This window comes from Ochotona princeps, chromosome 16 (assembly GCF_030435755.1).
Source record: "Ochotona princeps isolate mOchPri1 chromosome 16, mOchPri1.hap1, whole genome shotgun sequence".
Lineage (NCBI taxonomy): Eukaryota > Metazoa > Chordata > Mammalia > Lagomorpha > Ochotonidae > Ochotona > Ochotona princeps.
The window spans coordinates 52,376,711-52,386,968 of record NC_080847.1 but is presented as its reverse complement, the minus strand read 5'-3'; the positions used below and the strand labels follow the sequence as shown (position 1 = coordinate 52,386,968).

The following is a 10,258-nucleotide window of genomic DNA, read 5'->3' as shown; positions in this document are numbered from 1 at the left end:
CAGTTGATGTCAGCTTTGTCCTCACATGAAGGCCCTGCTCGTGGTCTTCTCTGACCATCACCTGGGCAGGCGTGACAAACGCCGACCCTTGCTAGGGCAGAGCTTGGGGACTGGGCTTGGGAACTCTGGTACAACCATGTTGATGAAATCCCATCTTCTGTCCTCTGGTGTTGGCAGGAAATTCATCCCGACTGAATCCCTCAGAACACCGGTGGAACTTCCTAGCCAGCCCTCTGCGGGAGAGCAGGACGGCCCGTCCTGACAGCTACGCGCCACTCTCCTTGCTATGTGTTCCCTCCAGCGTGCACCCGCTGGTGGTACACGAGGTGTGAGCGCTGGCTGAAGCCCTTACAGCACACGGCACAGATGTAGGGCCGCTCGCCGGTGTGCACGCGCTGGTGGGTGTGGAAGTGCGAGGCCTGGCTGAAGCCCTTGCCGCACTGCTGGCATGTGTAGGGCCGCTCGCCGGTGTGCACGCGCTGGTGGGCGCTCAGCCCGGCGCTCCAGCTGAACTCCTTCCCGCACTCCTCACACCGGAACGGCTTCTCCCCGGTGTGCAGGATCTGATGGACCTGCAGGTTGGACCGCTGGCTGAAGGCCTTCCCGCAGGTGTCGCAGGTGTACGGCTTCTCCCCGGTGTGCACCCGCTGGTGGGCCTGCAGGTGCGAGGCCTGGCTGAAGCGCTTCTGACACGCGTCGCATTTGAAGGGCTTCTCGCCGGTGTGGACGGTCTGGTGGGCCTGCAGGTTGGAGGCCTGGCTGAAGCCCTTGCCGCACTCCTCACACTTGTAGGGTTTCTCTCCCGTGTGCACTCGCTGGTGATTGTGCAGATTCAAGCTCCAGTTGAAGCGCTTCCCGCACACCCCGCACTTGTAGGGCTTCTCCCCGGTGTGGACCCGCTGGTGCGCCTGGAAATAGGAGCTCTGACTGAAGCCCTTGCCACACACGCTGCAGCGGAAGGGCTTCTCGCCGGTGTGCACGCGCTGGTGGCTCTGGAAGCTGGAAGCCGAGCTGAAGCCCTTGCCGCACTCGGCGCACTTGTAGGGCTTCTCGCCGGTGTGGACCCGCTGGTGGCTGTGCAGGTTGAAGCTCAGGCTGAAGCGCTTGCCGCACTCGGCGCAGCGGTACGGCTTCTCCTCCGTGTGCACGCGCTGGTGGGTGTGCAGGTTGGAGCTGCAGCTGAAGCGCTTGCCACAGTCCCCGCAGTGGTACGGCTTCTCGCCCGTGTGGATCCGCTCGTGGGCCTGCAGGTGCGACCTCTGCGTGAAGCCCTTGCCGCACGCCTCGCACTTGTAGGGCTTTTCGCCCGTGTGCACGCGACAGTGGATGTTGAGGTCGGTGCTGCGGCTGAAGCCCTTCCCGCAGGCGTCGCAGCGGTACGGCTTCTCCCCCGTGTGGATGGGCAGGTGCGCGTACAGGTGCGAGCTCTGGTTGAAGCTCTTCCCACACTCGGGGCACGTGTAGGGCTTCTCACCCGTGTGGACCCTCTGATGGGTCTGCAGGTTCGAGCTCTGACTGAAGCCCTTGCCACAGTCATGGCACCAATAGCGTTTCTTCCCTAAGTGAGTCCCGGGCCAGACGGGAAGGCCCGGGCTGTAACGCGCATCCTCCTCACGCGCACAGCAGGTGGGGGGCTTCCTTGGCTCGTGTCCCTGCCGATGGCGTGCCAGGCTGCAGCCGTCGCTGGAGGCGTCTCCACACTCCGTGCAAGGGTAGGTTTGGGGTCCGGTGGAGGCAGCGTGCTGGGTGCGGGGTGGTACCACGCAGTCGGCCTTGCTGGGCGCAGCCTCTCTCTCGTGGTATGGTGTGGGGCGGTATGGGATGCAGCCGGGAAGGTGGCCCCGTGGGGCCAGTCTGTGGGGCTTGCTTCTCATCGGAGTCTGCTGACAGCCGCTCTGGCGGTTGTGCGTCTCACTCGGGGACAGTTTAGTGCAGGGATCCAGCACAGTTCTCTCTGTTGGAAGGGCACCAGCGGATCTGCTCCCAGGCTGTGGGCGGGCAGGCTCCCCCGGAGAGCGGCCCCTCGGCTCAGCTGCGGGCCAGACCTCCAGCTGGCTTCTGCCCTCTGAAAGAAAGGGATGTATGAGAGAAAGTGCCACGGCCTTGCTTCTCTGTGGAGACATTAGAACCAGCAAGGCTTGTGGGCCTGCTGACGTGGCCTGGAGGCAGCAGAGGAAAGCCAAGTTAAAATATCCTGCCTAAGGCCGGCAGGGTAGCCTATTGGCTAAAGTCTTCCCTTTTTTGTTTTAGATTTATTTATTTTTATTGCAAAGTCAGATATAGAGAGGAGGAAAGACAGGAAGGTCTTCTGTCTGATGATTCATTCCCCAAATGACTGCAACAGTCAGAGCTGAGCTGATCCGAAGCCAGGAGCCAAGACCTCTTCCGGGTCTCCCATGCAGGTACAGGGTCCCAAGGCTTTGGGTCATCCTCCCCTGCTTTCCCAGGCCAAAAGCAGGGAGCTGAATGGGAAGCAGGGCCGCTGAGATTAGAACTGGTTCCCATATGGGATCCCGGTGCATGTAAGGTGAGGACTTTAGCTGCTAGGGCACCACGTGGGCCCAAGTCTGTCTTTTGCAGACACTGGGGTCCCATATGGGCGCCAGTTCATGTCCCAGCTGCTCCACTTCCCATCCAGTTCCCTGCCTGTGGCCCGGGAAAGCAGCAGAGGATGGCCCAAGGCCTTGGGACCCTGCACCCCATGGAAGACCAAATGGCCTCGGATCAGCTCAGCTCTGGCCATTGTGGCCACTTGGGGAGTGAATCAGCAGATCTTTTTCTTGGTCTCTCCTTCTCTGTGTAAGTCTGACTTTCCAATAAAAATAATTGAAAATTACATATCCTGTCCAGGAGCCACCTGGAGGACAACTGCTCTGCCTGACTTGGGGTCGAGACAAGGCAAAGCAGTGGAAGGCGGCAGCAGGCAGTACCTGGGACAACAGGGCCTAGTCGGCGAGAGAACAGCGCAGGGCTGCCCCTCGTGCCCATCAGGGCCCGAGCAGCCAGGGGGTGATGATCTTAAGGACATGGGCCCCTGAGGGAGAGTGAGCCACACAACCCAATGACCTGTGCTGTCCCTGGGTCTGAGCCTGGCAAGGGCTTGGGGTCCAGCACACCCCAACTTCAAGGCACATCGTCCTTAAAAGCAGGCAAGCCATGTCTGCTGTCAGATGGGTGGAGTTTCCGTGTTTCCTAACTCAAGATACAAACGTCCAGAAATAGGACTCTGGCCTAATTGGTGAAGATTAAAAAATATTGAAACTCATGAAAAAGTCTTTGTACTGAAAAGTAGTCTATTTTGCATGCTGCGGCGGGGTGGCGTGTTTAAAGAGATGGCAAAACACCGTCCACTGAGGATGCTCTGTCCAGTGTCCTGTCCTTCCAGGACGTGGAAAGGACGTGAGAAAAGTTGTGCAGTCGGGCAGGTAAAGCTGTGGGCAGACACAACCTGGATTCTAACTTGGGTTCCTATCTTCCACTTCTGTTACAGGTTTAATAAGCAAAGCACTTGTCTGGGTACTTAATAGTTACTGAATGTGTCAAATTGGTATGTTTTAAAGTGATTGGATTGTATGTTTTTAAAAAAATAGGCTGTAACTTAACTACGTGAAAATACAGAAAAGGAGACGCCAAGGCGGCCCAGCAGAAATACCCAGCATGCATTTCCTCCACTGTGAAGAACCAAGTGGCAGGTGGACAGCTGGACTCGGAGGCGAGCACCAGAGCCCGGCGGGCAGAGGAGAACTGGGGGCTTCAAGGCACAGAAAGAGACACAAGCCGTGCCAGCAACCAAGCTCCCGGCCCCCAGTAGGCCACATGACGGGCAAGTGATGGTCCCAGCATGGCAGCGCAGGCGGGCACTGCCCGGAGCTTGTAATGGTAACTCTGTCAGAGAATTAATTCCTCCAGTTTTCCTTCCCGCCCCGCACCAGAGCCCAGGATGCTGCAGCCCCCGGGGCCATCTCGTAGCAGGGCTCCTGCTGACCTGCAAGGCCCCAGGAGTCAGCGACCTGTCCCTCAGAGCCTCCAGATCTCCGAGCCTCGCGGTTCCACCTCCATCCAGAGGAGCCATGCCAGGGTGATGCCAGGGGCTCCGGGAGCCAGGAAGCCAGCCTTGGAGGGGAGGTGTTGGAGCTGGGAGAGACTGCCAACCCAAGGCGGAGTCCTGGGGCTGCCGCCTGCCTACCTGGGTGGGTCCGCAGCTCCTTCACCCACAGCTCTTCCTCCCTTTCCAGCTGGGAGATCATATCTGGCTTAAAGGACTGATGTCCTGTGGGGAGAAAAAGATGCGAATGTATTAAGTTTTTAGTTCCAATCCCATAATTTAAGGCTTGGTCCACCTTAGCCACCCTCCTGCCCCCCACCCCTGCACCTTAGCCACTCCCCTGCCCCCCACCTCTGCAGACTGTAGCAAACCCTGGTGCTGGGACACAGCGACAAGGCAGCCGGGTAGACGCTGACTAGCGCAGGGAAGAGTGACCATGGGTTCCCTCCAGTGCCTGCACACAGCGCCCCCTTCCCACGGGCACCTGTGCGGACTGCTCCACACGCCACCGGCTCACTGATATTACAAAAATGCCGACCCACTAAGTGGGTGACCCAGGGGTGGCGCCTGATCCAGCAGCTTCTCTGGAGATAAGGAGCCAGGAGCTGCTGAGCGTTGTTCATGTTCACAACACGTGAGGCACAGACAGCAAATGCCTCATGTTTCTGTTCCAAACTCTGGTCTCTGAGGCGTCCACGGCCTTGACCTACTGGCCAGGGACACTCAAACACCTGAAAATGCACCGTGTAGTTATCTGCCACACAGTGGTGGTAGCGCTGCCACTGGCAATCCTTGCCCCGGCATTTGAGAGCCAGTTACGGGGCTGCCCACACTCACCCACGGAGAGCAGGTTCCGGAAGGTCTCCAGCATCACGTTGCGGTATAGCTTCCTCTGTGCGGGGACCAGCAGCCCCAGCTCCTCCTCGGAGAAGACCACGGCCACGTCCCTGAAGGTCACCATCTCCTGCAAGGTCAAGCGCACACAGCCTCGATCTTGGGAGCAACGGTCAGCGGGACCCAAGTATGTCTGTTAGCAGGGTCCCCCTTCCAGTCACAGAGGCTGTGGCACGGAGGGGAACAAAGAGGAGTCACCCCAGTGGAACCCCCAAACCTCCTGGCTGAAGCACGTTTGGACTCAGGCCTCTGTTCCCGATACAGGTAAGGGGCCAGGGCTGCGGGCGGGGGTGGCGTGCCACAGTGACTCCTGCACCCACACAGGGCACTGGTTCAGGTGCCAGCTTGGCCGCTGTTCCTTGGAGTCGAGACTGGCCAGACTCTAGGGCCACGGGATCTTTCAGACCACGAGCTACCTGAAGGTGTACTGACATGCTAACGAGGCAGGTGTTTCCGGGCTTACCACGCAACAACCCAACGCGTGACTGAAACAGCTGCCACCCCGAGCTGCCTGCCTGTCGGGCCCTGCCCGTCCGTCGGGCCCTGCGGCCTCTAGCCACACTTTCTGCTGCAAACCGGGGCAGCCCGTGCGAGTGAGTTTTTGGGACATTGAGGACAAAAATGGCCAAATTCTCAGAATGCCTGTTGAGGAAGAAAAGTTGCATGCGGGCAGACTTACTCTAAATGTCTTTAAACCACATACATGAAGAGAATGAGGAAAAATACGATGAGCCTAGCTATGGAAAATGTCACCATTTAAAATGTGGGTGATGTAAAATACATATCTATAGTTATAAATGAATTGTGAGCAGGTTTCCAAAGTAGGGATGGCTTTTCATTAAAAACAAAACTGCCTGTTTCTAAAGGTGTTGAGTTCTCACAGACTGGGTGGCTCCCCGTGCGCCCACAGTGGCCTGCGCGAGCTCCAAGTCCCCCCGAGGGTGGCAGGGGCCGTCACACCGCCTTCCAGGGACTGGAAACAGCCCAGGTACCACCCAGTGCAAGGCGTGGTCATTCAACCACCAGGCTCAACCCACTGCCACTGTGTTTGGAAATCCCAGACCCCAACACACCCGTCAAGTTGCCTGGGGTACCCCTCTCCCCCTCCTCAACCCTTGAGAAATGAAGTCCACTTTAAGATAACAGAAAGGCAGACCGACTCACCCTGAACTTGGTCATCCTCCTCTCAGGGCTGGGAAGGGACGGACACTGTGAGGTGGGGTGGCACGCAGGACCTCTCCGCGAGACCTGCTCCCTCCTCCGGTGGCCCGGAGCACAGGGGCTGGACGCCAGCCTCCCATGGGCCCCCTCAGCAGCCACTTGTCTTCATGAATAACCCACAGGGAAGCCCAGCCTTACGGGTCCACTGACGCTGCTACCCCAGGGCACAGGGGCCCAGCTGCGGCCCGGATGCCCATGACTGGGTTCAAATTCTGGCTTTCCTGCTGACTGGCAGTGTAAGCCCCGAGTCTCAGCAGGTCACCTCTACTTGGGGCAGCTGTCCCCATGGTCTGTTTCCTGCAGCCTCAGACAAGCAGGTGATACTGCACGGTGAGATTCCGCCCGTCAGCCAGACGAACTTCTGCCAAAAGTCAGGACTCGGGGACCACGGTGCTGCCCGCCCCTCTCACACCTAATAACTTCTCGGGAATCCGCGAACCCGCGGCTGCTACTGCAGCCCAAGACCCTTTGCAAAGTCTTTCCCCACGTGCACGAGGGTCAAGGCCCAAAGACCCCACGCAGGATCCTCTCCGAATGAGAGGCTAAAGCGAGCCCAAGAATCCAAGGCTAGAGCTGAAGCCCGCCCCTACCCGGGGCACAGGGCAGCTGCCCCTAGTGCCAATCAGTGCTAGCACAACAGTGTCCAGCAAAGATCACTGACTCCCCGCAGAAACACCACTGGGAGGACAGGACTGAGGTTAAGTAACTAGCCAGGCGGTGGGGCGTGGCAGGCCGGCGGGTCCAGCGTGGGGTCATTCGAGGACCCTGCAAACCCCATCTCCCAGAGCAGGAGGCTCCCCTCCCTGGAACGCGAACCGGTGTGGCCTCCCAGGCCTGCCTGCACGCAGCTTCTCTGCCGCAGGCCGGAGACCCGGTGACCGGGAGCCCCAGGAGCCGGGGAAGGGCGCGGGGACCGAGGTGGACCGAGGTGGACTCACCTCCGCGGGACAAGCCGCTGCTCCAGCCCCGCCTGCAGCGAGCGGAAGCGCCCAGGTCCTGGACTCCACTTCCCAGAATCCCCAAGCTGCAGCGCGCCCTCGGACTACATGTCCCAGAATGCTTGCGGCGGATCGCCCTGGAGCCGCTTCTGGGCAGTCGCTGCCCATCGCATTCTGTCGGTGGTTCCTCCTTTGTTTAAAATTTGACAGGACGGAACTGCGAGGTTTTACAGACCCAGCCACCTGGAGGAAGAAAGAAGCCAAGTGCACACCATGAACACAAGGTTAAAAACTGAAGTCAAATCAGCCTGGGTGACTGGGCTGCCCCCGGGAGGACCTGTCCATCAAGGACAGTGGGGCCGAGGGAGTGACAGCCCCGAGTGATGGACAGCAGGAGCGCAGGCTGTAACCTGCTGGCCTCTGACCAGCCTCCATCTCGAAGAGCCCACAAAAAAATGGACATGAAGTGTACCCCAGCACATGACATCTGTTCACTCCTAAATACTTCACTTTATAAAAAATAACATTTCTATCAAAACCACAATACCCTTACCAAACAGAATAAAAAATAATTGCTAGTAAATCCTTAATGCTTCATATTCCATTCCTGTTCCAAAACAAACAAAACCCCCCTCTCTGGTTGAAATCAACATCAAGTTCACCTGCTTTATTAACCTGCTTGCACACATACGGAACACAGCTACATCCCGGCTTGCAGACACCGACCTGCTTGTGAGGCCAGGCCTGGGGGTCTCGGGCCTTCTCCCCCTGTTCCCAGGAGGTGGCCTTCAAGCCCTGGAACACCCCGGATGATGGGGCACTTTCTGTGGCACATGCTGGGTCGTTAGCTTCGTGCTAATGAGTTGTGGAGGACGGTGCTGGTCCCACTGGAGGTGGTCATGCGGGCAGGGGTGAGGGCCAAAGGCTGCACAGTGTCCGTCCAGGAGGGAGAGGAGGCCAGAGGCAGAGCCTAAGCGAACAGCCACAGCCCAAAGCCAGGATGGAGGCCGTGCCGTGGGCAGCGTGGCCCGGAGCTGCCACACGTCCACGTGAGAAAGGACGCTGGAGGCTTCGGATCCAGGACCCACTGAGACCCGGCGCTTTGCGTCCGTCTCTTGGCTGGTTCTAATTTATATCCTTTCCCGATCACAAAGATGATCACTCCTGAATTTCTTGCCGCCCTCGCTGAGTTCTGCCAGCTGCTTCAGTGGCTCTGGTGAGAAGGGAGCAGCTGGGCAGAGGGGAGGGCGCCCTGGGGACGCCTGAACCCTCAGAGTCCAGTGAGGCGTCCCTGTGAGCGCTGTGCCTCTCAACTGTGGATCCTGACCAATGTGTGGGTGACTGGCCCGAGAGGCCACTGCGCCACGGAGGACTCAGAGCACCCGCGTGGTCTCAGCTCAGGAAATGTTTTGTAAATGAGAATACAGATTCCTCCAGCATAAAAGGGAGGGTTGCTATATTTGATGCCACTGAAATGAACATGTTTCTTTATCACAAGATGCCTGTGAGACTTTTTAATAGCTAGGAATTTTTTTTGGGGGGAAGGGCTAGGGTTACGGTTAAGGTTAGAGTTAGGGCTGGTGTTGGGGTTCGGCTTAGGGCAGGAGCAATTTTTTCAAATTCCATTTCCAAAGCTACTGGGGAAATGTGACTACTTGCTGGACACTGTGGATGACAAGGCCTGGTCTGTGTACACAGGAGGGAGAGCTGGAGGAGGCAGTGCAGGCGGGGACACACACACACGACAGGTGGGACATACCTGCTTCAGGGCAACTGCGGGAGGGGGCCAGTGCAGAGCCAGCACTGGGACTCAACAAGCAACGATCTGTTTGAGTCCGTCTGCTTCCACAGGTGTTTGTAATTCTTTTTTTTCTTTATTTTTGACATTCTTTACATAGTTATTAAAGATAAAAAGGTTCAAAGGCTACAGTTACGAATCGCTGCCAATCTTGCCACTCCAAGCACAATCAGGTCGCTGAAGAATCCACTGACTGACACACTCCATTTTAGAGTCTCCGTTTGCCCAGTTTTTCACTGCCAACATATGGCTGAGGTAGTTGACAGGGTGTTTGTAGTTTTTAAAAGATTTATTTATTTTTATTGGAAAATCAGATATACAGAGAGGAGGAGAGACAGAGAGGAAGGTCTTCTGTCCGATGATTCACTCCCCAAGTGACCACAACGGCCGGTGTTGCGCCGATCCGAAGCCAGGAGCCAGCAACCTCCTCCAGGTCTCCCATGTGGATGCAGGGTCCCAAAGCTTTGGGCCGTCCTGGACTGCTTTCCCAGGCCACAAGCAGGGAGCTGGATGGGAAGTGGAGCTGCCTAAAGTGGCGCCCATATGGGATCCTGGCGCATTCAGGGCAAGGGCTTCAGCCTCTAGGCCACGCTGCTGGGCCCAATGTGTTTATAATTTTTAAAAACAAGTCCCATGGGCCCAGCATGGTAGCCTAGCAGCTAAAGTCCTTGCTTTGCACATGCCACAATCCCATATAAGCACTGGTTCTAATCCTGGCTGCTCTACTTCCCATCCAGCTCCCTGTTTGTGGCCTGGGAAAGCAGTCGAGGACGGCCCAAAGCCTTGGGAGCCTGCACCCACGTGGGAAACATGGAAGAAGCTCCTGGCTCCTGGTTTTGGATCAGCTCAGCTCTGGCCATTGAGGCTACTTGGGGAGTGAACCAGCAGATGGAAGCTCTGTACTGGTTTCTCCCTAACTCTGACTTGCTAATAAATAAGTCTTAAAAAAAAAAAAGTAAGGGCCCGGCAGCGTGGCCTAGCGGCTAAAGTCCTCGCCTTGAGCGCCTCGGGATCCCATATGGGCACCAGTTCTAATCCCGGCAGCTCCACTTCCCATCCAGCTCCCTGCTTGTGGCCTGGGAAAGCAGTCCAGGACGGCCCAAAGCTTTGGGACCTTGCACCCGCGTGGGAGACCCGGAAGAGGTTCCTGGTTCCCGGCTTCAGATTGGCACAGCACCAGCCGTTGTGCTCCCTTGGGGAGTGAATCATTGGACAGAAGATCTTCCTCTCTGTCTCTCCTTCTCTCTGTATATCTGACTTTGTAATAAAAATAAATAAATCTTTTAAAAAAAGAGTAAGGCATCTAACCATGAAAGATAAAAGCGAGAACAAACAGCAAAGACAACATATTGAAAACATTCA

At 57.2% G+C, this 10,258-nt stretch overlaps 1 protein-coding gene across 1 annotated transcript; it reads right to left on the bottom strand.

The window, feature by feature from the left end:
• Nucleotides 1–230: 230 nt before the first annotated feature.
• ZNF235 (zinc finger protein 235) lies at nucleotides 231–7,271 on the bottom strand. Its single transcript, XM_058673935.1, has 5 exons — nucleotides 7,099–7,271; nucleotides 4,883–5,009; nucleotides 4,187–4,270; nucleotides 3,930–3,985; nucleotides 231–1,988 (listed from the first exon to the last, which is right to left on the bottom strand). Exons 1-5 carry the CDS (start codon nucleotides 7,264–7,266, stop codon nucleotides 285–287), a joined length of 2,139 nt encoding a protein of 712 aa, XP_058529918.1. The 5' UTR covers nucleotides 7,267–7,271; the 3' UTR covers nucleotides 231–284.
• Between the last annotated feature and the right edge of the window lie 2,987 nt (nucleotides 7,272–10,258).

Excerpts from the sequence above, each read along its gene's own strand:
- ZNF235 (XM_058673935.1), bottom strand. The coding sequence starts at position 7,266 with ATGGGCAGCGACTGCCCAGAAGCGGCTCCAGGGCGATCCGCCGCAAGC. Across the intron at positions 5,010-7,098 it reads CAGCGGCTTGTCCCGCGGAG|GAGATGGTGACCTTCAGGGA; the intron begins GTGAGTCCACCT and ends TTGACCTTGCAG. Across the intron at positions 3,986-4,186 it reads GGAGCTGCGGACCCACCCAG|GTCAGCAGGAGCCCTGCTAC; the intron begins GTAGGCAGGCGG and ends GGGGCCTTGCAG.